The sequence below is a fragment of the Acomys russatus genome, chromosome 15 (genome assembly GCF_903995435.1).
Source record: "Acomys russatus chromosome 15, mAcoRus1.1, whole genome shotgun sequence".
Lineage (NCBI taxonomy): Eukaryota > Metazoa > Chordata > Mammalia > Rodentia > Muridae > Acomys > Acomys russatus.
Window position 1 is genome coordinate 66,384,926 of NC_067151.1, and position 21,584 is coordinate 66,406,509.

General features: G+C 54.1%; 1 protein-coding gene across 7 annotated transcripts; it reads right to left on the minus strand.

The window, feature by feature from the left end:
• Positions 1-1,770: 1,770 nt before the first annotated feature.
• Adamtsl4 (ADAMTS like 4) lies at positions 1,771-15,569 on the minus strand. 7 transcript variants are annotated; one of them, XM_051157703.1, is made up of 19 exons: positions 15,540-15,569; positions 13,939-14,053; positions 13,109-13,206; positions 12,661-12,718; positions 12,075-12,415; positions 11,329-11,938; positions 10,993-11,095; positions 10,432-10,568; positions 9,546-9,750; positions 9,159-9,331; positions 8,920-9,022; positions 8,632-8,817; positions 8,194-8,323; positions 7,691-7,895; positions 5,288-5,464; positions 2,936-3,124; positions 2,674-2,853; positions 2,146-2,290; positions 1,771-2,048 (listed from the first exon to the last, which is right to left on the minus strand). In XM_051157703.1, exons 3-19 carry the CDS (start codon positions 13,126-13,128, stop codon positions 1,912-1,914), a joined length of 3,099 nt encoding a protein of 1,032 aa, XP_051013660.1. In that variant the 5' UTR covers positions 13,129-13,206; positions 13,939-14,053; positions 15,540-15,569; the 3' UTR covers positions 1,771-1,911. The 7 variants fall into 7 exon arrangements, with proteins under 7 accessions (XP_051013660.1, XP_051013659.1, XP_051013657.1 ...); XM_051157702.1 differs by having other exon boundaries at positions 13,109-13,262; XM_051157700.1 differs by having other exon boundaries at positions 13,934-14,053.
• Between the last annotated feature and the right edge of the window lie 6,015 nt (positions 15,570-21,584).

Here is a 21,584-nt window from a genome sequence, read left to right on the forward strand (position 1 = left end):
GAGAACCTGGCAGCCAGGTCAGCTTTGATATGAAGTAGGCACCTCAGCCGTTTGTCCCAGGTTTGAAAAATAACCTTTTCTGGCCGGGCGTGGTGGCGCACGCCTTTAATCCCAGCACTCGGGAGGCAGAGGTAGGTGGATCGCTGTGAGTTCGAGGCCAGCCTAGGCTACAAAGCGAGTCCAGGACAGCCAAGGCTACACAGAGAAACCCTGTCTCCAAAAAAAAACAAAAACAAAAAACCTTTTCTGGTCCCACCCACTCTCCTCCCACTGTCCCCTCGGACCTGTCTTCTTCCTGCTCAGCCACATCCAACCCTGGGACAGACTGAGTCCCAGAGCAACGAGCTAAAGGATTTGCTACAGTAGAAAAACCGTATCTCTACAGCACCTTGGTGTACAAAGAGTCCAGATATGTTCAGAAAACAGCAGTCACTGAGACGTTTTGCTAATGGCCAAGCTCAGCTTGTTTGGAGAGGCAAGGATGGGACGGGCCTGTCTCCAACAAATGGCGCGGGGGGGGGGGGGGCACCTGAAGCAATAACCTCAGGCCTCAGAACCGAGGGGCCAGGGGAGAATTTGCCCGTGGACACGGCTGCTCCTTCACCTTTAGCAAGTTATTTACTTTGAAAGAAACACTGGGAGAGGAAGGGGAGAAGGGAAGAGGCGGGGTGAGACATCTCTGAGGAATGTGTCTCTGGCAGAACATCCGGTACGGTACTGCCTGGGCCCCTCCTCCTCAGTCCCAGAGAGGCCCAGCTCCTGTGAGTCGGCTGAGCAAGGAGAGAGGGCAAAGTCCGCACCACGTGCACACGGGGGAAGCAGTAAGCCAAGCATTTAAGAGGGAAGTGGGTAAAAGAGGGCATGACCATGACAGGGCAGAGCAAGAAGACCCGAAAAGGGACACACGGAGGAAGGGCGAGAGGGAGCGAGCGAGCAAGCGAGCGAGCGCGAGCGCTTGGCCCCAGATCGAAGTCCTAAAGCCTACAGGAAGAACCTTCCCAGAAGCCACTTTCTGCTGGGATCCAAGCACCTGTTGCTGTTCCTAAACTGGAAGAGGTAGCGGCCTCTAGTGGCCAGTGATCCCTCTGCAGTTCTGGGGCGGACCGGATCGCACAGGCAGGCTGCCCTGGTCCTCAGCCCTTGAGGGCCGCGCTCCCCCCCCATCCCCACGTGCCGGTCCCCTTCCCACACCCTACTCTGGCCTCACACTGCCCGGATGACCAGGTCCCCGCATGAGGGTCATGAAAAGCCTGCCTCATTAATCTGTCACAATCAACTTTAATAAAAAATAAATTAGTTAAGGGATGGGCACCGTTTTGGTTTGGGGGGGGGGAGGCTGGGGCTAAGATGTCCTGTGCTGGCGTTTGTCTATTTTAGCCCCTGCACAACTGGTCCCTGCTCCGGAGGGGTGGGTGCTGTCCTTCCTGGGTAAGGTAGGGTAGCCGTGGCTGACTGCACCCCTGGCTAGTCAGAGAGGTGGGGTGCAGAGGCTAGATGATGGACCAGCAAGGTAGCTGGGAAGAAGTGAGGATTGGGGCACAAAACTTCTGGGGAGCACTCTCTAAGTAGCTCAGATTGGCATGGAAATGTTACGTCAGCTTTCTCCCCAGCCCGGAGGAGAGCCGGGCACACAGCCATTGTCGCTTCCCGTTCCTTGTCAGTCTGCTTTTGAGGAAGTGACATATGCGGGGGGAAACACCCAGGTAGGCCCGGTGCACGCATCCCGGAGCCTCGCACTGTAGTACAAACCCAACAGCGGGTCAAGGGTCGCCTTGCTCTCTCACTCACCCGGAAGACACCTCAATGGTGGGACTGAGACCACGTGAAAATCCAGGGCTACAGAGTGGGCTCGTCAACAGGTGACCAGTGGCGGCACAAGAAGACCGTGAAGAGAGGCCCCTTGGACCCAGTTCACGCAGGCTCCGGCTGGGCCCGCTCCAGGACGTGGGCACAGGAGCGGCAGCAGGTAGCCGTGTAGTAGGGGTAGACGCAGAGCCGGGCCTGAACCACCAGGGGGCAGTGTGGCGAGCCGTCCTTGCATTGGTCATCTGAGGACAGGGGTCAAGGATGCAAGCCGGGACTCACGTCATCCCGCACGTTCCCCGGAAGTCCCCTCGACCGAGGGCGGCTCGGGGAGTTCCTTACCGGGGCGCTGGTTGCAGGGTTGGCTGTTACACGGCCTCTTCCTGGAGGGCCGCAGGTGAGGGGGGCACCGGGCGCCGAGCGTCTGGTTGGAACTCAGGCACTGGACTTCCCGCGTCTGTGTGCCTCCCTGGCAGGAGCGAGAGCACTGGGGAGAGCGTCACCCTCAGATCAGACCTCTCAAGTCCCCACGACTGCTCCCCAGGCCACCCACTTCCTCCCCCGAAGGACAGTGGTGGAACCTTATCCAGGGACATTATTATAAAACCCTGCACTTGGGAGGCAGAGGCAGGTGGATCACTGTGAGTTCGAGGCCAGCCTGGTCTAAAAATCGAGTCCAGGATAGCTAAGGCTACACAGAGAAACCCTGTCTCAAAAAGAAGAAAAAAATCCCAAATGGAGAGGGCCAACCAGTCTTCCAAGTCCACAGGAACATGAGACACCATGAAAGCACGGCTGGGTTGCCCTGGGCTGAGTGCAAGGCTTTGCCCGAGGCCCAGGTGCAGCAGGGCAGGCGAGCCAGGCACTCACCGGGCTCCACACAGTAGAAAACCATCGGTCCTCACAGGCCTGGCCTTGGCACGGCTGCAGGGCAGGGGGCCTGGGGAGGTGGGAACAGTTGCTGGGGGAAGTCACGTTGAACTCAGCCCCCAGTTTGGACACACAGATAATGTCCCTGTGTTGCGTGCCAGAGCCGCACTCCGAGGAACACTGTAAGGTAGGGGAGGAGATTACTCTCCAGTTACCAATGTGGACTCGTCTCCTGTCCCCCATCCCGGGGCCCTCGGCTGACCTCACTCCAGGGCCCCGTGTACCAGCGCCACGTCCTCTCGCAGGGCCCGAAGCTGCAGGCACGCATGTCAGGAGGGCGGCTTCTGAGCGGGCAGCCCTGCGCGGCCTCCTGCTCTCCCTGGAGGGTCTCCCCGCTCCAGAGGCAGACCACTGAGCGTCGCTGGATTCCTGTCCCACACTCCGCAGAGCACTGTTGGGGGAAAGTGGCCCGTGTGAAGGGAGGCTGCTGATATGGGGAATGCCCCTGCGGTACCAGCCTGGGAAAGGAGACCGGCAGCTCGGTATCCATGCTGGCCTCGAACTTGGGATGAAGCTAAGATAACCTAAATTTCTGATCCTCTTGCGTCTACCTCTTAGGTGCTGGGATGACAGGTGTGTGCCACTACACCTAGTTGTGTGGCGGTGTGATTCTAAGTAGGACCTCATGCATGCTAGGCAAGCACACAACACCCTACCTTTTTTTTTTTTTTTTTTTTTTTTTTTCTCGAGGCACGGTCTGTCTGTGTAGCCTTGGCTGTCCTGGACTCACTTTGTAGACCAGGCTGGCCTCGAACTCACAGCGATCCACCTGCCTCTGCCTCCTGAGTGCTGGGATTACAGGCGTGCGTGACCACGCCCGGCTCTCCCTGCTCTGTTTTACTTTGTCATTTAATGTGTATGTGTGTGCCACGCATACCCACAGAGGCCAGAAAAAGGTACCAGATCTCCTGGAACTGGAATTACCAGCGGTTGGAAGCCACTTCATGTGGCTGCTAAGAACTGAACCCGGGTCCTCTGGGAGATCAGGGAGCACCCTTAACTACTGAGCTATCTCTCCAGCCCACTTTTTTCTTCTTTTCTTTTTCTTTGGATTTCATTTGTTTGTTTGTTGTTCGTGGTTTTTGAGATGTCTCATTTTGTAGCCCTGGCTAGCCTAGAACTCAGGATGCAGACCAGGCTGGGGATTAAAGGTGTGCACTACCATGTCTGGCCTGCTTTTGTTTTTTTGTTTGTTTGTTTGTTTTTTAAAAAGATAGGTTTGCCAGATGGTGGTGGCACACTCTTTTATTCCCAGCACTGGGGAGGGAGGCAGGTGGATCTCTGAGAGTTCCAGGCCAGCTTGGTCTACAGAGTTAGTTCTAGGACAGCCAAGGCTACACAAAGAAATCCTGTCTCAAAAAAAAAAAAAAAAAAAGACAAGGGGCTGGAGAGATGGCTCAGAGGTTAAGAGCACTGACTGTTCTTGCAGAGGTCCTGAGTTCAATTCCCAGCAACCACATGATGGCTCACAGCCATCTACAGTGTGACTTCCACTCCTGCCCATCACTCACAGCCATCTGTAATGTGACTTCCACTCCTGCCCATCGCTCACAGCCATCCACAGTGTGACTTCCACTCCTGCCCATCGCTCACAACCATCTACAATGTGACTTCCACTCCTGCCCATCACTCACAGCCATCTACAATGTGACTTCCACTCCTGCCCATCACTCACAGCCATCTACAATGTGACTTCCACTCCTGCCCATCGCTCACAGCCATCTGTAATGTGACTTCCACTCCTGCCCATCGCTCACAGCCATCTACAATGTGACTTCCACTCCTGCCCATCGCTCACAGCCATCCACAGTGTGACTTCCACTCCTGCCCATCGCTCACAACCATCTACAATGTGACTTCCACTCCTGCCCATCACTCACAGCCATCTACAATGTGACTTCCACTCCTGCCCATCACTCACAGCCATCTACAATGTGACTTCCACTCCTGCCCATCGCTCACAACCATCTACAATGTGACTTCCACTCCTACCCATCGCTCACAGCCATCTACAATGTGACTTCCACTCCTGCCCATCGCTCACAACCATCTGTAATGTGACTTCCACTCCTGCCCATCGCTCACAGCCATCTACAATGTGACTTCCACTCCTGCCCATCGCTCACAACGATCTATAATGTGACTTCCACTCCTACCCATCGCTCACAGCCATCTACAATGTGACTTCCACTCCTGCCCATCGCTCACAACCATCTACAATGTGACTTCCACTCCTACCCCATCCACCCACAAATGCATAAATAAAATTGATAAAATAAAAATAAAAAAAATAAAAATAAAAATAAAAAAAAAGGACAGGTTCTACTGTAGAAGCTTTGTAGTCCAGGCTGGCCTTGTACCTGATCCAGTCTCTCACACCAGCCTCCCGAGCACTAGTGTGACACGAGTGAATGTATTTCCCAGTTAACCCTGAGGTCCTAGGTCACGGACAATAAACACTTATCAAGGCTGTGTTGGACAGGCTGCGACAGGGTGGCCTGGGGTTCAGTTACCAAGGAAGCCAGACTTGCCCCCAAAGAAGTAGGGGACCCACCTTGGAACTCCAGTCGCTGTAGAACCAGGCTGTGGTACAGGGACCCATGTCACAGGCCTCTCTGCTGGGGGGCGGCGGGGGCCCCGAAGCACACTCCTGCTTGCTCACTTCATCGCCATTGTTTCCAACACACCGAACCTGCCGGCTCCTCTGACCACGACCACAGCGCACAGAGCACTGAAGGACAAGAGACCCAAGGCTGGGCATCAGCCGGCCCCCAGGCCTCCTGCAGGCTCAAGTCTCTTAGCAAATATATTTCGTTACGAACTTATTAACCCAGAGTACCTCACTTATAACCTGACTAACCTAAACAATAGGAAAAGGAGATTAAAGAACACAGTAATGAAACCGTAAGGATATCAGTTCCGAGGAATGATTCTCCTGGCATAATCAGCAGGATTTCTTCTGCTGGAGCCTCAGTGGGAGCCCCAAAGCCTTCCCTTGAGTTCTCTCTAGGAGCATCCCCAAGCGGAGCGATGAACAGCCAAAACTGTCCCAAGTCTCCAAAGGCCCTTTAGTTTTCCTGCTCTCCTGTTCCTGTAGGTTTTTGGGTTTTGTTGTTGTTGTTGTTTGTTTTGTTTTTTTACTGCCCCTCTGGCTTCCCATTTCTCTCCAGCCCCTTCCACACATTGGTGCTCTGACCACCTGGCCCTTGGAGCAGGGCAGGGCAGCAATTGTGGGACACACTTGCTCTCAGGTACCAGGCTTTCTTCCTTTATCAACAACAGCACCATTTGTTTTCTATTTGCTTCAACTTCTACCTTCAAATTTTCTAGTTGTACTGCCAACTCTGCCGTCTTTCCCAGAAGCATAGAATTTACTGACCCTCCCGGGTTTTGCATCTTGTCAATCTTTCTTCCAATCTTTTAAAATATGTTATACAATAAAAAGACCAAGAAAAATAAAAAATAAAAGATTCCGTCTGGGCATAAGGCAGGGAAGGACTTTGTAACAGCAGCTGTGATTTTGCCGACACCCTGAGAAAGCACTACTATCTCTTGAAAACCATTGTCTTCCTCCACAACATTAGAAGTTACGTTACCCATGATGCCCAGAGCATCAAGAAAGAAACGCTCCAGCCTCACATTGTCTGAAACCAGGAGAGAAAACGGAAGAGGAAAGTTCTGGAACAGAAGAGGACACTGAAAACCTGACTGTGGGAAACAAGGACGAGAGTAAACTGAATAGGAAGCAGGACAAGGCTAAAACCACCCAATAGCGACCGCACCATGACACCATCGCTAGGGAGGATGGGAGAAGGCACACGGTGCCAGGGACGGGCGCAGAGAGAGCAGTGGCTGGGTAAAAGTTTTAGGAGGGGAGAACACGACACCAGCCAACGAAACAGGGCAAGGGAATAAAGTGGGGCCACGTCTTCCGCCTCCTGAAGGCAAAGGAGCCGGAACCTGGGCTGCGGCGCACGGTTACGTCAGCGTTTAAATGTGGTGGCAAACAAGGGCTTTTTCAGACCTTCACTGACAATTCACCAACAGAAAGCTTTTTTTCTGAAAGATGTACTCCCAGTAAATGGAAGAGGAAGAAGAAATGTGCGTCAAGGAAGACTGCGTAAAACTTGAGCAGACACGAGGCGCCATGCCGGAAGAACGGCCCGTGACAGTTTGAGCTTCCTGTTCATCAAAGAGGTAAAAGCCGCCAGTCCGGGAGGGAAGACTTTACCAAAAAGAAACGTTGGAACAGAAGGGTAAGGAAACTCTTAAAAAGCAAGGGACCTCGAGGGCAGTGGAGGAAGAAGACACCCCAGAACAGAGGAAGGAGCCTCAGAAGGGGCGGGGGGGGGGGGGGGAGCGGCCTCCGTACCACATGAAACGCAAGGCTCAATGTTTCTGGGCCTCACTGTGGTAGAAAAGCATGGAGTGGTGAGGACATTGGCTTAATTAGTTTGGTAGTAGATTCTGAATCAGAGGAAGAAGTAAACGAAAATATGTCTTCACGGAGTAGGAAAAAGAAGACCTTCCATGAACTTAAAGAACTTGCCTTTAGTGACTTGGTTTGGGACTCTAAGGGGAAAAAGCTGAAGTCCACCCTCCTCCGAAACCCGAGTTTCACAGACTGAGGGAGCTGAGCACAGGGCTCCCGGCTGCCAGTTCTGGTGCACTGGGGTTGCATATACGTCTTTTTTGAAAAGTTTCTTTCTTCCCTCTGCCCCAAGACAGGGTTTCTATGTATAACAGCCCTGAGTGTCCTGGAACTCACTCTGAAGACCAGGCTGGCCTTGAACTCAGAGATCCTCCTGCCTCTATTCCTGAGTGCTGGGACTAAAGGCGTGTGCCACCACCACCTGGCCTGTAAAGTGCCTGATGACAAAGAAAATGGTGGGAACACCACTGCCCCAGCTCTTTGGAGCACGCTTCTCAGGGGTCTTCCTTGCCTGGGCCCACTCACCTGGCTCCAGGGGGAGCTAACCTCCCAGCGGCCACAGAGGTGCAGCTGGCAAGGCTGGGTGATGTTTGGTCTGGGGAGGTGTCCACAACGCTCTGGAGGTACTGAGGAGCCACCGCCTCCAAATTCCTGTCTGCAGAGCAGCTGACGGTGCTGGGTGCCGGGGCCACAGGATCGGCTACAGGATGTCCACTCGCCAGCCTCCCAGCTGTGGACCAGGCAACAGGAAAGAGGGTGTGTGTGTGTGTGTGTGTGTGTGTGTGTGTGTGTGTGTGTGTGTGTGTGACCCTCAGTGGAGGCACATTTCACACTTGGAGTGTGCATTTCTAGCTGGGAAGGAAGCTGTCCAGTTTCCTCACAGCCTATGGGGCCTTTCTTATCTAATGTCGTCCTGCAGCCAGGAGCTGGGAAAGCGCTACCTAATCAGGATAAGGCCCTGAGGGCAGGGAGCAAGTCAAGGCCACTGAGTTTTAAGCATCCTAACCCTCCCTGTGGTCCATACTCACTGTGGGGGGCACGGGGGCCCATGGCAGGGTTCAGGGGAAGTTGGGGGTCTGGCACCCATGGCACAGCTCTGTTCATCCAACTCCTCTCCTGACTCACGGGAAATGCAGAGGAAAATGGGGCGCCAAAAACCTGAAGGGAGAGAGGCAGAGGCAGGTGGATCTCTGGGAGTTTGAGGCCAGCCTGGTCTACAAAGCGAGTCCAGGACAGCCAAGGCTACACTGAGAAACCCTGTCTTGAAAAACCAAACAACAACAACAAAACCCTGAAAGGAATAAGAGGGCAGGCAGGGGCAGCAGGAGGGCTCAGGGCCCTGTTCCATGAGACTCGGGACACAGGGTCCAACACCGACCCATGGTCCAGGGTATAAAGCCTTTGCAGACACATGCAGAGCAGGGCGTTTGGAAGTGCCAGCAAGACAGGCTCACTCGAAGTCTCACCTCTGCCGCAGGATGCCGAACACTTGGAGTGCCCCGCCTGCTTCCAGTACCCGGCCGCAGACCCGGCGACCGTCCTCACGTGAGTCGGAGCACGCACTTGGGGAATCCGCACCTGACGCTGGAGGGTGCCGGGTGCCCGAACAGGACGCGGGGCTGACGCAAGTAGGGGCTCCCCAGTCAGCACCTCTGCAGGGAAGGCGGGGCCTGATGATCCGATGCCTCCCTGGGACCCTGGAGCCCCACCGCTGCCTCACCCTCCACTTGTGGGTCTGGGGGCCCTGGTTTTACCAGGCTGAAGCTGAGGGTTTGTGGAAGGACTCTGAAGGACCTCGGGTGGGGAAGAGATGACATAGTGATAAAAAACACCTGGGTTGTCCTCCTGAAAGATCATCTGAGGAGAGAACAAATGTTTGGGGTAACAAGAGGGGCATAAGCCAGACCTCTCCCATCTTTGATCCCCGCTGCTCTACCCCTAAGGGGCCTCCCTCTCCGACAGCCTAGGGCCCCACTTCCCGCCTCAGGCTCACATAGACATCCACAGGCTGGGTGGTAGGACCGTCAGCAGACAGACTCTCCCCCTTGCCGTCCTCCCGAGGAGGACGCTTATAATGGAAGACAGTCCCGACGGCCGGATAGGACCCTGGAGGATCCACAGCCCAGTTGCCGTTGGTAATGGAGCGACCCCCAGGCCCTCGGAGTGCTGAAAGACAGAGACCCTGGCTGAGTGACAGAGAGGCTGTCTTCTGAAGCCTTTGTGCACCCAAGGACTTCGCCACCCACCATCTTCCGCACCCTCTGCACCAGGCTTGGGAGAAGGCCAGCAAGCTCTTCCTGTTTGGCCTTCTGCTGGGCTGCGGAGGGTGTGGAAGGCAAAGCACCGGGACTTAGGGCCGGGCAGAAGCCCAGTTTCTCACCCAGGTAATTGGAACTGGGTCGGAGCTGGGAGATCTGGAGCTGGGTGGCTCCTGCAGGGATCCACAGGATCTTCTGGTAACCCAAGGGGCCCCCTCTATCAGTGAGGTTTCCCGAGACGAGACGACAGGTGGAACCGTCACCTCCACAGACTCCACAGCCATCCGGACGCCTGCCAGAGCCAAGGATCCCGTCACAGCCGGGGCTCTGGGGAGAGTGAGGTGAGGCAGGGGCCACACAAACGCCAGGTGCACCTCACACCTGACCCTCCTACTCCACTCAGGGTCCCCAGCTCTCTCTCTCTCTCTCCTCCTCTCTCTCTCTCTCTCCTCTCCTCTCCTCTCCTCTCTCCTCTCTCTCTCTCTCCTCTCTCTCTCTCTCTCTCTCTCTCTCTCTCTCTCTCTCTCTCTCTCTCTCTCTCTCTCTCTCTCACACACACACACACACACACACACATCCCTGCTCAAGTGTGTTCTGCGAACTCCTCCACCGCCAAGAGGTTTGGAGATGCCTAGCCAAGGCTGGTAGGACCCTGCCTGACAACCCAAGCCTGGCAGGGCAGCGAGGACTTTCCTTTTGGCCACTTCAGTCTGGTGCTTTCACTGTTCTAATAATGAATTAAAGGAGTGTGTGTGTGTGTGTGTGTGTGTGTGTGTGTGTGTGTGTGTGTAAGTGAAGATGCACGTGTTGCCCTACCTCTCTCTCCCTCACCACCTTGCCCTCCCTCCTTCCCTCTCTCTCACCAGCACCCTGCCCTCCCTCCCTCTCTCTCACTAGCACCCTGCCCTCCCTCCCCCTCCCCCCACCAGCACCCTGTCCTCCCTCCCCCTCCCCCCCAGCACCCTGCCCTCCCTTCCCCTCCCTCACCAGCACCCTGCCCTCCCTCACCAGGCAGCGTCCAGCCACACAGATGTCTAAGGCTCCAGGCTGACACAGGGTCCCATCCTGCACCTTTTCCGTGTGGCGGACATAGAACCGGAAGCCGCGGGGGCGGCAGTTCAGCTCACAGCGCTGGGAGCCCTGAACTAAAAGAGAAGACATTGGATGTCTGGAGACCAAACCCAGGGCATCAGGCTTGAGGCAGCTTTTCTGCCCACTGAGCCATCCTACCGTTGCTCAAAGGGGTTTCTGACACCTATGATTATGAGGTAAGAGGTCATGAAGGTTTGTCTTGGTGTCAAGTTGACACAGGCACAAGTCCACGTGGACAGTAACGGGAGCAACAGTGAACAGGTCACGTTGTTCACGCCCCCTCCTGGATCACAGCCAAAAGGCATCTCTCTGGACAGCTCCCTCTCCCAGCCTGCCTGTGGTCCTGACCGTTCACCCATCACTTTCTTAAAAGCCCCCTCCCTTCCCTGGGTCTGGGCTGAGTGTCTGGTGTGAAGGAGGAAGAGAGGCCACCCAAACCTGAGGCCCCGCCTGGGGGGGGGGGCCTAGAAACTGCACCTTCAGTGAAGGGTTCCCACTGGTACAGCTGGCCCATGAATTCCTGGGAGTCAAAGGCGGCGCACTGCAGGGCCCTGGGGTCTGGCTGCCCAGGGGGGCAAGGCTAGAGAGGCAGATTAGATACAGAGTCAGAGCTGGAGAGGAAACCTGGGGTGTGGGCCAGGGCTGGGCTAGGGGTAGGGGATTGGCCGGTCAGCTGGTCGGCTCCACCACAGAACAGCAAGGCCCCTGCCCTGAGGACAGACCCACCGCCTTCAGGGCTAAGCTGAGCAAGCTGAGGACTCAGGCCAGAGGACGCCAGTGGCCACCTGGGCCGCAGAACAGGGAGGGGCTCACCTCTTGGCTGCAGGCTCTCATCTGCTCACTTTCTCCCGAACATATTGCAGCAGGGCTACCGGGAGCATAGAGGCTCCAGAGGGGCCTGGGGTCTCTCATCAGAGGCAGCCAGACGTCCGGGGACCTGTGAAGACTCTCTGGATGTCTCTGGTGGCCGCTGCTCTGATGGCCCTGACTCCGAGGGACAGGAGGGAAAGGATGAGGGTGTCGTTCTGCTCCCTGGGGACTGTGCCAGCTTCCCCGGGAAGTTGGCATTCGTGGCCCAGGGGACCTCCTGTCTCCAGAGGAGGAGGAGGAGGTGGGCAGAAGGGTCCCCGTGTCGGAGGGAGCAGAGCTGGTTCTGTGGGGCACCTCTGCTCCAGGCCTTGGAGTTTCAGCGGAGTGGAAGTGGAGCTGGGTGTGCAGTTCAGGAGCCTGCATTTGGGGACTGTGGTTTTCAGAGGTCAGTTCTGTGCCTGGAGGCTGGGATGGAAGAGCCTCTTGCCCTGTGGAAGAGTTCTTGGCTTGCCCAGGTCTGCGGGGATGCCTGCGGCTCCGGTGCAGAGGCAAGGCAAAAGGCACTCTCCCATAACCAAACATCCCTGGCTTGATGGGGTCTCGAACCCGGGACCTGAGAAAAGACGGTACACTTAAGAGTTGTCTCAGCCTGTCCGGCCAGCCCACTTCCTGAGAGATCAGCCTGCAGAGCTGAAGCCCCTTACCCCTCTGTTACCCCACCCCGTTCTGCTGTGCCCCCAGAGCCTCACCTCTGGGCCCCTTGAGTCTCTTGTCTCCCCAGCTGAGCAGCAGGAACTAGAATAGGGCTACCCCTTCCCCGAGGCCGAGGCCGAGGCCGTGGCTTATACAGGGACTGTGGATCCCGGGGAGTCTGGGGTCCGGAGCCCTGGCCCCGGGGCCGGAGGACTTCTGGATGTCTTGGGGGTCGGGGAGGAAGGGACAGGCCGGGGTGCAGTTCACATGTTCGGCTCCTACGCTGCACCCCTACCCCACAGGGCTGGGAGCAGGAGGCCCACGGGTCCCAAGGTCCCCAGAGGCCCTCAGGGGCCTGGCCCTCCTCTGATGGTGTCTGAAGAGAAGGTCCAAACAGCTACATGGGGGGAAAGGCCAGAATTAGTGTCAGGGTTCAAGGGTTGTTAGTTGTCCAAGGTCACGTTTACAGGTAGGGCAGGACTCCAGCCTTTGCTTATGTCATTTGACTATAAGAGAGGACTGGGCAGGGAGACCCGGGTGGACCAAAGCTTCTGGTGGAAACGTGAGGCTTCCCCATAGGGGAGGCCAGGCATGGTGGAGGGTCCCTGGGTGGGGTGTCTGGCTCACGGGGTCAGGGCTCACCTCCTGATCCTGGCAGAGCTGAGGGAGAGGCAGAAGCAGCATTACACATAGCCAGAGCCTGCACACCAAGGGGGTGGGGGACATCAGAAGGAGCCAGGGGTGTTACGACACTGCCTGCCCCCACCCAGGCTCCCCACATCCTGGTTGCCAACTTCTCAGGAAGCAGAAGTTCCTCGTCCCTCACCCCTCCAACAATCCGTCCCTTTTCCTTTCTCCCCAGCCCTTGTTGGTTTGGTTTGGTTTTTGTTTTATTTATTTATTTTTTTTCTTCAAGACAGGGTTTCTCTGTGCAGCCCTGGCTGTCCTGCAACTCTGTAGACCAGGCTGACCTTGAACTCACAGAGATCTGCCTGCCTCTGCCTCCCGAGTGCAAGTGCTGGGATTAAAGGCGTGAGCCACCACCTCCCCTTTCCTGACTTCCATCAACACTGTGACCCTTTGCTCTTACCTGCCCAGCCAGGTCTCCATTGCTCTTCCCCTGACTAGCCCCGGGCTGGGGAGCAGGGCGCAGGGTGGCTACTCTGGCATCTGGGCCCGGAGGGTGCTCTGAGGAGGAGGAGGCGGCATGGTGGTTACCCCCTCAGATATCCAGGGGACTGAAACTGAAAGTCTGCCTTAGCCCAACACCAACAGAGTGGAGGGTGGGGGGAGAATGGTCCACCCCTTTAGGACCCACGGGTGTGAGCAATCTGCTGAGGCGGGGTTGAGAGTCTGATCTCAGCCTCCCAGTCCAGTTTAGTCTCCTCCCTGTGGCCCAAGATGGCTTAGCTCCTCTGGACGCCTGAGGAGGGGCTGTGCATGGGCAGCTTGGACTCAAGAGGTTCTTTCTCCCAGAGCTCCAGGACCTGGAGGAGGCAGGCTATGCCAGGCGCCCTTGTGCAGGGCCAGCCAGAGGCCTCTTAGCATCAGGTGTGGGGGCCTAAGCCTTAAGGACCACACTTGGGGTGGGGGAGCAGGGGGAGCAGGAGTTCAAAGCCAGGCTGGATGACTCGAGACCCTTATCTCAAAAAAAGAGAAAGAAAGAAAAAGAAAGAAGGTAACCCCCCCCCCTCCAAAAAAAGAGCATTTGCTTCCTACCTATCTCCCAGCCTTTTCTTCCCTTTAGCTAAACTCCTTACTAGAGGAACAGCCTTGTATGGGCTGCCACGGGCGCTTTTTTTCTTTCTTTCTTTCTTTCTTTTTTTTTTTTTTTTTTTTTTTTTTTTTTGTGGTCCAAGGGATAAACTAAAGTGTGCTAATGGCTTCATCTCTGGAGAAAAGGCGGTGACTTAACCTTACTACGGGTGCCAGCATCCACGAGGCACTGGCTCATGGAGACTTAGTTCGCACACAACAGCTAGCTTTCTTCTCTTTGCTTTTTTCTTCCAACATTCAGCCAAAATGGCTGAGGCACCTAAGAAGGAGAGATGCAGCCACAGCGGCCCATGCTTCCTGGTCTGTCCCTTCAGGTGTACCAGGGAAGTCCACCCTGAAGTCTAGCCTTGAACACTGGGGGATGGGGGGTGGTGCTTCCATACCCTGTCCTCAAAGTTTGTCTCTCCCCACTCCCACCGCCAGCCCCTCCCTTCTCTTTGGGGCCCTTCCTACCCACACCCGGCATCCCATCTTTGTTCTGCTTTCCAGGAAAAACACTGTTTCTGCTGGATCTGAATTGGACCACGAGAGGAGTCCAAGGATTGCGGGCCAAGGTAGGCCAGCTCAGGGCAGGCAGAGGACAGAAAGGGGGCAAAGCTGTCCCCGCACCCTGGACCCCAAGACTTGGGAATTTGAGGAGGGGATCAAAGTGGCTGAGCTGAGTTCTTGGGGCTGGGGAGGAGGTGACAGGCACCCTCTCCTTCCCCTGGCTGGGCCAGGACTGAGGTCCACAACTGCCCTGATGGAAGAGACGCCATGTTCGACCTCCCCATCCCTTCTACCTGCCCCGTGAGACTGGAAGGAGACACAAGCTGTCTCTTCTTCAATGCTGGTCCCCTCTGCTTCTCTCTGCCTCCCCGGGGGTCTGTCCCTTGCTGCCTCTCCGTGGTCTACCCAGTACACATAATCCTGTCCTGAGCTGGTTTTGGCAGCTCTCTAGAGAAGTGAGGGGTTGGAGGCGGGAGGGGGTGACGAGAGCTCCTGGGGCCAGGGCCAGGCCTGGCTCCCTCTCTGGAAAAGTCCACCCCACCCTTCCCGCATAGGGGGGCTGGGGCCGACACCCCCTCCCTGCACATATGTTGTCCCTTTTCCTGCCCAGGGTGAGGAAGGCAGAGGTTGGAGGTGGGTACCCTTTAGTCACGGTGGGCCCCTGCATGAGTACAAACCTAGGCTGCTCCTGGTCACACACCCCCGCACTGGGCCAGTGACATCAAGGAAAGTGGCTCGTACAGAGCTAAGCCCTTCACCCTCGGGCTCACCTTGGACAAACTGAACCATTGCTAGGGGAGAGGACCACTGGTAAGGACTAGGCTGGCAGAAGAGGGGTGCTGTCCTCTCTCAGTGCCTGGGTTTTTAATTTTTTACAGGATCCCCAAAAGCCATCCCAACAGGTGTCTTTCTTTTCCCTCAACCTGACCCAACAGATTGAGCTGTGCAAAGGTCACTCACCCTAACCCTCCCGGACACTCTTAACCCTGCGTGCGGTGCCGCTGCGCATCCTCCTGAAGCCTCCCGCAGCCCCTCAGGGAGGAGCGGGCGGCGCCGGCGAGCAGGGAGGTCCCGGGTATCTTTTCCAACTTCGCTATGTGACTTAATAGGAATCTTGGCTCAAGCCCCCGCGCGGGTGATGGGACCCGGAGTCCCAGAGACCAGAACCCCCCTCCCCACCTCCTCCCCAGGAATTCACCCCAGGGTCCGCTGTTCTGAGCCCGTCAGAACCAGGCGGGAGGTCGGGGAGGCTCTACCTTCTCTGCGCCCGCTCTCTCCTGCTGCCACCGCCGGGCGCGGAGCCCCGGGACAGCGCCGCCCGCGGCAAGCTCCGCCCCACGCCACGCGCGCCCCGCCCGCCACGCGCCCTGGGTGTCCCCCCCCCCCCCCCCGTCAACCGGAGGCCGTGCAGCCGCGCTGCAGGCACCGTTCCCGCGCCCACCTGTGGGCCCGAGACCCCACCGACCCAAGCAGGGCAGCTCTCGGGTGGACCCTGCACTCCGGGCAAGCCGCGGACCTGGAACAGGGGCATTTGCAAACTGCAGCCATGTGGCCCCGCGGAAGCTCCGATCCGCCTGAGCCGAGGCCCTCTCCTCCTCCGCGCAGCCTATGCCATCACCTCCAGCTTTTTCCCATGCTGGGCAGCGAACCATGCAGGCTCTGATGGCCGAGGACGTCTGTAAGCCTCGGTTTCTTCACCCATAAAATTTTACACCCTGGGAGCTTAGCGGAAGGAATGCACGCTGAGTTATGACTCAGACGGATTTGGATCTGAGCTTCAGCGTGAGCACTTGCCAACTCTGTGGTCTTTCGTGGGCACTTCAGACATCAGCGCCCTGAGTCGTCTGCAGAACAGGAGAGTCTGGGTCGTAAAGTCAGGCTTGGGAATATGTATCCATCTCCCTGTGGGAGGACAACTCTGAGGAGGAGTTCCAGGGTGGAGAAGGGATGAAAAGGGACTTTGCTTTGTGTGCTTTTTAATTCTCATATTCTACGAGTATATCTTTCTGTAGATTGTTTGTTTGTCTTTGAGGCAGGATCTCACTCTGCAGCCCCGGCTGGCCTGGGCCTCACTGTGTACACTGTGTAGATCAGGCTAGCCTCCAGCTCACAGAGCTCCACCTGTTGGGATTAAGGGATCTACCAATCTTGTAATTTTTTTTTTTAAACAGAAAAACACACAGGGCATTCTGAGGCCAGCCTGGTCTACAGAGTGAGTTCCAGCCAAGGAAGGCTACACAGAGAAACCCTGACTCGAAAAACAAACAAAAAGGACGTAGGACTTGGTAGTGCGTGTTTATAATCTTAGCACTCAGAAGGCCGAGGCAGGAGGATCACTGCAGGTTCAAGAGCAGCAGCCGGGGAAACCCAGCAAGTGCTAGGGCAGGCTGGCTCTGTCTTAACAAGAGTGAAAACACCCGAACTAGGTTAGAGAGATGGCTCGGCCATTAAGGCCTAGGCTACCTACCAGAAACACCAAAACACAAACACATGGTAAGTTCTAGCAGCGTCTTCTCGCAACCCTTACAAAACAACAGAGGCCTTTGGTGCCACAGCCTGGTTCTCGGGTATTTCTTGTACTTAATGCTGAGGGCATGGAAGTTAGTTTCTACCCGCAAATGGCCACTTAGGGGTTAACCTGGGGCTCTGTGGAAGCAGGGTCTATCTCAAAGGGGTGTATATAAAACAGTCCTAGGCCTGGGAGTGGCAGAGAGTAACTCTGTCAGGAAGCCAGAACTTTGCTTGCAGGAAGCCCTGGGTTCTTAACAGCCCAGAACACCGCAGAAGGGCACCGTCTCCTGCGGCTATAGGGCAAGTTAAGGGAAACTCGGCTATGTAGCCCAAGCTGACCCAAAACTTGAACTTCTCAACCACCCGAGTCTGGGATTACAGAACTGGGATAAGCTGGAATTTTAACTTTATTTGAAATGTAACATGCATATTTTAGCCGGGTCTGGTGGCACACTCCTTTAATCCCAGCACTCAGGGAGGCAGAGGCAGACAGATTGCTGTGAGTTCGAGGCCAGCCTGGTCCAAGGTGAGTCCAGGACAGCCAAGGCTACACAGAGAAACCCTGCCTCGAAATGCCAAAAAGACAAAACAAAACAAAAGGTATTTTGTTTTCCTCAGCAAATCTCTACCTTCTCCCAGGGCGGGCACTCCTTACACACCTCAGTTTTTGATGCTCTGTATTCGTGGTTTGCAGAGCTACAAGAAAAACGTGAATTGGTGGCCCCAAGTGTGGTCCTGCAGGAGGAATGTGCGTTCAAGGCCGGCCTGGAGAAAGAAAGGCTGGAGAGTTGGCTGAGGGGTTTAAGGAACCTGCAAGGACCCCAGGTTCTATTTCCAATACCCATATAGCTCACAACTGCCAAAACTCCAGGTCCAGAGGGCCTGACGTCTTTTCTGGCCTTCCTTGGGCACCAGGCATGCATATGGTACATACATGCAGGCAAAACACTCAAACACACAAAATGAGAAAAAAAAAATTTAAGAGATGGAGGTTTTTTTTGTTTTGTTTTTTTAAGGGAAGGAATATGGCTGGACAGTTGGCTCAGAGGTTAGAAGTACTGACTGCTCTTCTAGAGGTCCTGAGTTCAAGTCCCAGCAACCACATGGTGGCTCACAGCCATATAATGTGATCTGGTGCCCTCTTCTGGCCTGCAGGTGTACATGCAGGCAGAGCACTGTAAACCTAATAAATAAGTTGAGGGTTTTTTTGTTTTTGTTTTTTTTTTGTTTGTTTGTTTCTAGAGACAGGGTTTCTCTGTGTAGCCTTGGCTGTCCTAGACTCACTTTGTAGACCAGGCTGGCCTCGAACTCACAGTGATCCACCTGCCTCTGCCTCCCGAGTGCTGGGATTAAAGGTGTGCATCACCATGCCTGGCTCTCAAGCTAATTTTATAAAAAATATTTATTTATTATAAATATAGTTCTCTGCCTGCAGGTACATCTGCAGGCCAGAAGAGGGCATCAGATCACATTATAGAAGGTTGTGAACCACCATGTGGTTGCTGGGAATTGAACTCAGGACCTCTGGAAGAACAGTCAGTGCTCTTAACTGCTGAGCCATCTCTCCAGGCTCTCTCAAGCTAATTTTAAAGATTTACTATTTTAGATTTGTAGTTTATGTGTATGTGTGTGAGTGCAAATCTATGAAGACCAGAAGAGGGTGTCAGATCTCTTAGAGCTAAAATTACAGGTAGTTGTGAGTTGTTGCATTTGGGAGCTGGGAACTGAACTTAGCTATCTCTCCAGTCATGCCCCTACCCTAACTCTTTTAATTTATAAAGTAATCTAATTTAGAATTTTTGACAAGTCACTAAAAATACCCCAAACTGCCGGGCGTGGTGGCGCACGCCTTTAATGCCAGCACTCGGGAGGCAGAGGCAGGCGGATCGCTGTGAGTTCGAGGCCAGCCTGGTCTACAAAGTGAGTCCAGAACAGCCAGGGCTACACAGAGAATCCCTGTCTTGAAAAAACAAAAAACCCACAAAGTATAGCACAAAACGTGACAGAGGCTGCCACTGGAGTCTCGCCTGAATCATCCTCAGTTCCAAAAGAGCGTGGGAAAGCAATGAGTTAAGGTCCCTCTCAGGAGGTGTGGCTTCTCTAAGGACTGCAGTGGACACACTGTTCTAACCTAGAGGTGTATTTATAGAGCTGTTTTCCCTGGGAAAGCCCCTTTGCCCAGGCCGGAGTGCAAGGGCGGAGGATCAAAGGCACACTGCCACGTAGGGGCGGGGAAGAGCTTTTTAGGCCAGGCAGCTTTCTGGGGTTGTCTATAGCCCCTTACCTATGAGGTCACCACCCAAAGGACAGGCAGGCCGGTGTGTGTGTGTGTGTGCGTGCGTGATTTGCCTTTGACATTTGTAACTACTGAGAGCTGAAGGTCACAAACAGCCCTATCCATTAAGAAATGGCCGTGCACCAAAATCTCCACAGCTGTCAGCTCCCTGGACTTGGTGGTCTAGGGAGCGCTGTGACGCCTCAGCAGCTTGTGAAGAGTAAGATTAAATCTGTGGATCCTGCCTCGAACATAAAAAGGATTTTTAAAAAATAGAAACATTGTATAAGAGCTGGGCCTAGTGGTCCATGCCTGCTATCCCAGTATTTGGGAGACTGAGGCATGCAGATTTTGCTCCAAGGCCAGCCTAGGCTATACAGAGTGAGTTCCGGGCCAGCCTGGGTTACAGTCAGATCCTGTCTTTAAAGAACAAGCTAATGTACTATAGAGCAACAGTAATTAAAACAGCATGGTACTGGCACAGCAATAGGCTAGTGGATCAATGGAATCGAACTGAAGACCCAGAGATGAATCCACACACATTTGGTCACTTGATTTTTGACAAAGAAGCCAAATCTATTCAATGGAAAAACGACAGCATCTTCAACAAATAGTGCTGGTCTAACTGGATGTCTACATGTAGAAAAATGCAATTAGACCCCTATTTGTCACCATGCACAAAACTCAAGTCCAAGTGGATTAAAGACCTCAACCTAAAACCAGAGACATTAATCCAGTTAGAGGAAAAAGTGGGGAAGAGTCTGGAACACATAGGCACAGGAGATAACTTCCTGAACAGAACACCAACAGCCCAGGCCTTAAGGTCAACAATTAATAAATGGGACCTCATGAGGCTGAGAAGCTTCTGTAAGGCAGGTGACACTGTCAACAGAACAAAGCGACAGCCTACAGACTGGGAAAAGATCTTCACCAACCCTTCATCTGACAAAGGTCTAATATGGAAAATATATAAAGAACTCAAGAAATTAAACACCACCAAACCAAATAACCCAATTAAGAAATGGGGCTCAGAACTAAACAGAGAATTCTCAACAGAGGAATATCAAATGGCTGAGAAACACTTAAAGAAATGCATCAGAGAAATGCAAATCAAAACGACACTGAGATTCCATCTTACACCCATTAGAATGGCTAAGATCAATAACTCAACTGACACATGCTGGCGAGGATGTGGAGAGAGATGAACACTCCTTCATTGCTGGTGGGAATGCAAACTAGTACAACCACTTTGGAAATCTATCTGGTGCTTTCTCAGAAAAATGGGAATAGGGCTTCCTCAAGACCCAGCTATTCCACTCCTTGGAATATACCCAGAAGATGCACTACCACACAACAGGGACATATGCGCAACCATGTTCATAGCTGCCTTATTCATAATAGCCAGAACATGGAATCAGCTTACGTGTCCCTCAGTAGAAGAATGGATAAAGAAACTATGGTACATTTACACTATGGAATACTACTCAGCTATTAAAAACAAGGAATTTCCAAAATTTGTGGACAAATGGATTGAACTAGAAATTATCATAATGAGTGAATTCACCCAGAAGCAAAAAGAGTTAAATGGTATATACTCACTTATATCGAGACACTAGTCCAAGGGGTACGTCCCCATGAAAAACTTTACCTACCAGGAAAGTGGGTCAGAGGGGAGGACATCCTATTGAGACTTTAGGTGTGAGAAGCCTGGGAGAATGAGGAAATAGAAGGATCCAGAGGGTCCTGGAAAACTACAGGAGGGTCTGGACCTTGGGGTCCTCCTCAAACTATGGCACCAGCCAAGGAAAATATAGGCAGTAAACTTCGAACCCCTACCCAGACTAGCCGATGGACAGGACATTCTCCACCATTAAGTGGAGAAGGAGATCTGACTTTCACACAAACTCTGGTGCCCCATATTTGACCATGTCCCTTGGATGAGGACGCCTGGTGGCACTCAGAGGAAGGATAATAGGTCACCAAGAAGAGACTCGATACCCTATGAGCATATACAGGGGGAGGAGGTTCCCCCTCAGTCACAGACATAGGGGAGGGGAATGGGGGGGGAAGCGGGAGGGAGGGAGGAATGGGAGGATACAAGGGATGGGCTAACAACTGAGATGTAATATGAATAAATTAATAATAAAAAAAGGAAAAAAATTAAAGAACAAGCTAAGAAGATTAACAAGACGTAGATGTCCACTCGAAAGCATCTCTAGGGAAGGCGCGAACAGAAGGCAAAGCGAGTGCCCACCTGTCTGGGTGTGGTGCTGCTTGTTTAATCCCCGCACTTGGAAATTGGAGGCAGGAAGATCCAAATATACAACACAGCCAGGCCAGCCGGCCTATCTTATTACACATGGCCCAAACGGACAACAAAGGCACACTGATTAGAGCTGGCCGACTTTCAGAAGCTGACATGCAGGCAGCCTGGGCAGACAGCATCAGTGGTCCTACCCAGTGCAGGTCCCTGAGGCCACAGCACCAACATCCCAAGCGAGCTCTGCCTACAGGT

Coding starts and splice junctions, on each gene's coding strand:
- Adamtsl4 (XM_051157698.1), bottom strand. CDS start 12,744: ATGTCCCCCACCCCCTTGGTGTGCAGGCTCTGGCTATGTGTAATGCTG. Junction 8,324..8,631: donor TTCGGCATCCTGCGGCAGAG/GTGAGACTTCGA, acceptor CTCTCCCTTCAG/GTTTTTGGCGCCCCATTTTC. Junction 2,854..2,935: donor ACACGGGGCCCTGGAGTGAG/GTCAGCCGAGGG, acceptor CCTACCTTACAG/TGTTCCTCGGAGTGCGGCTC.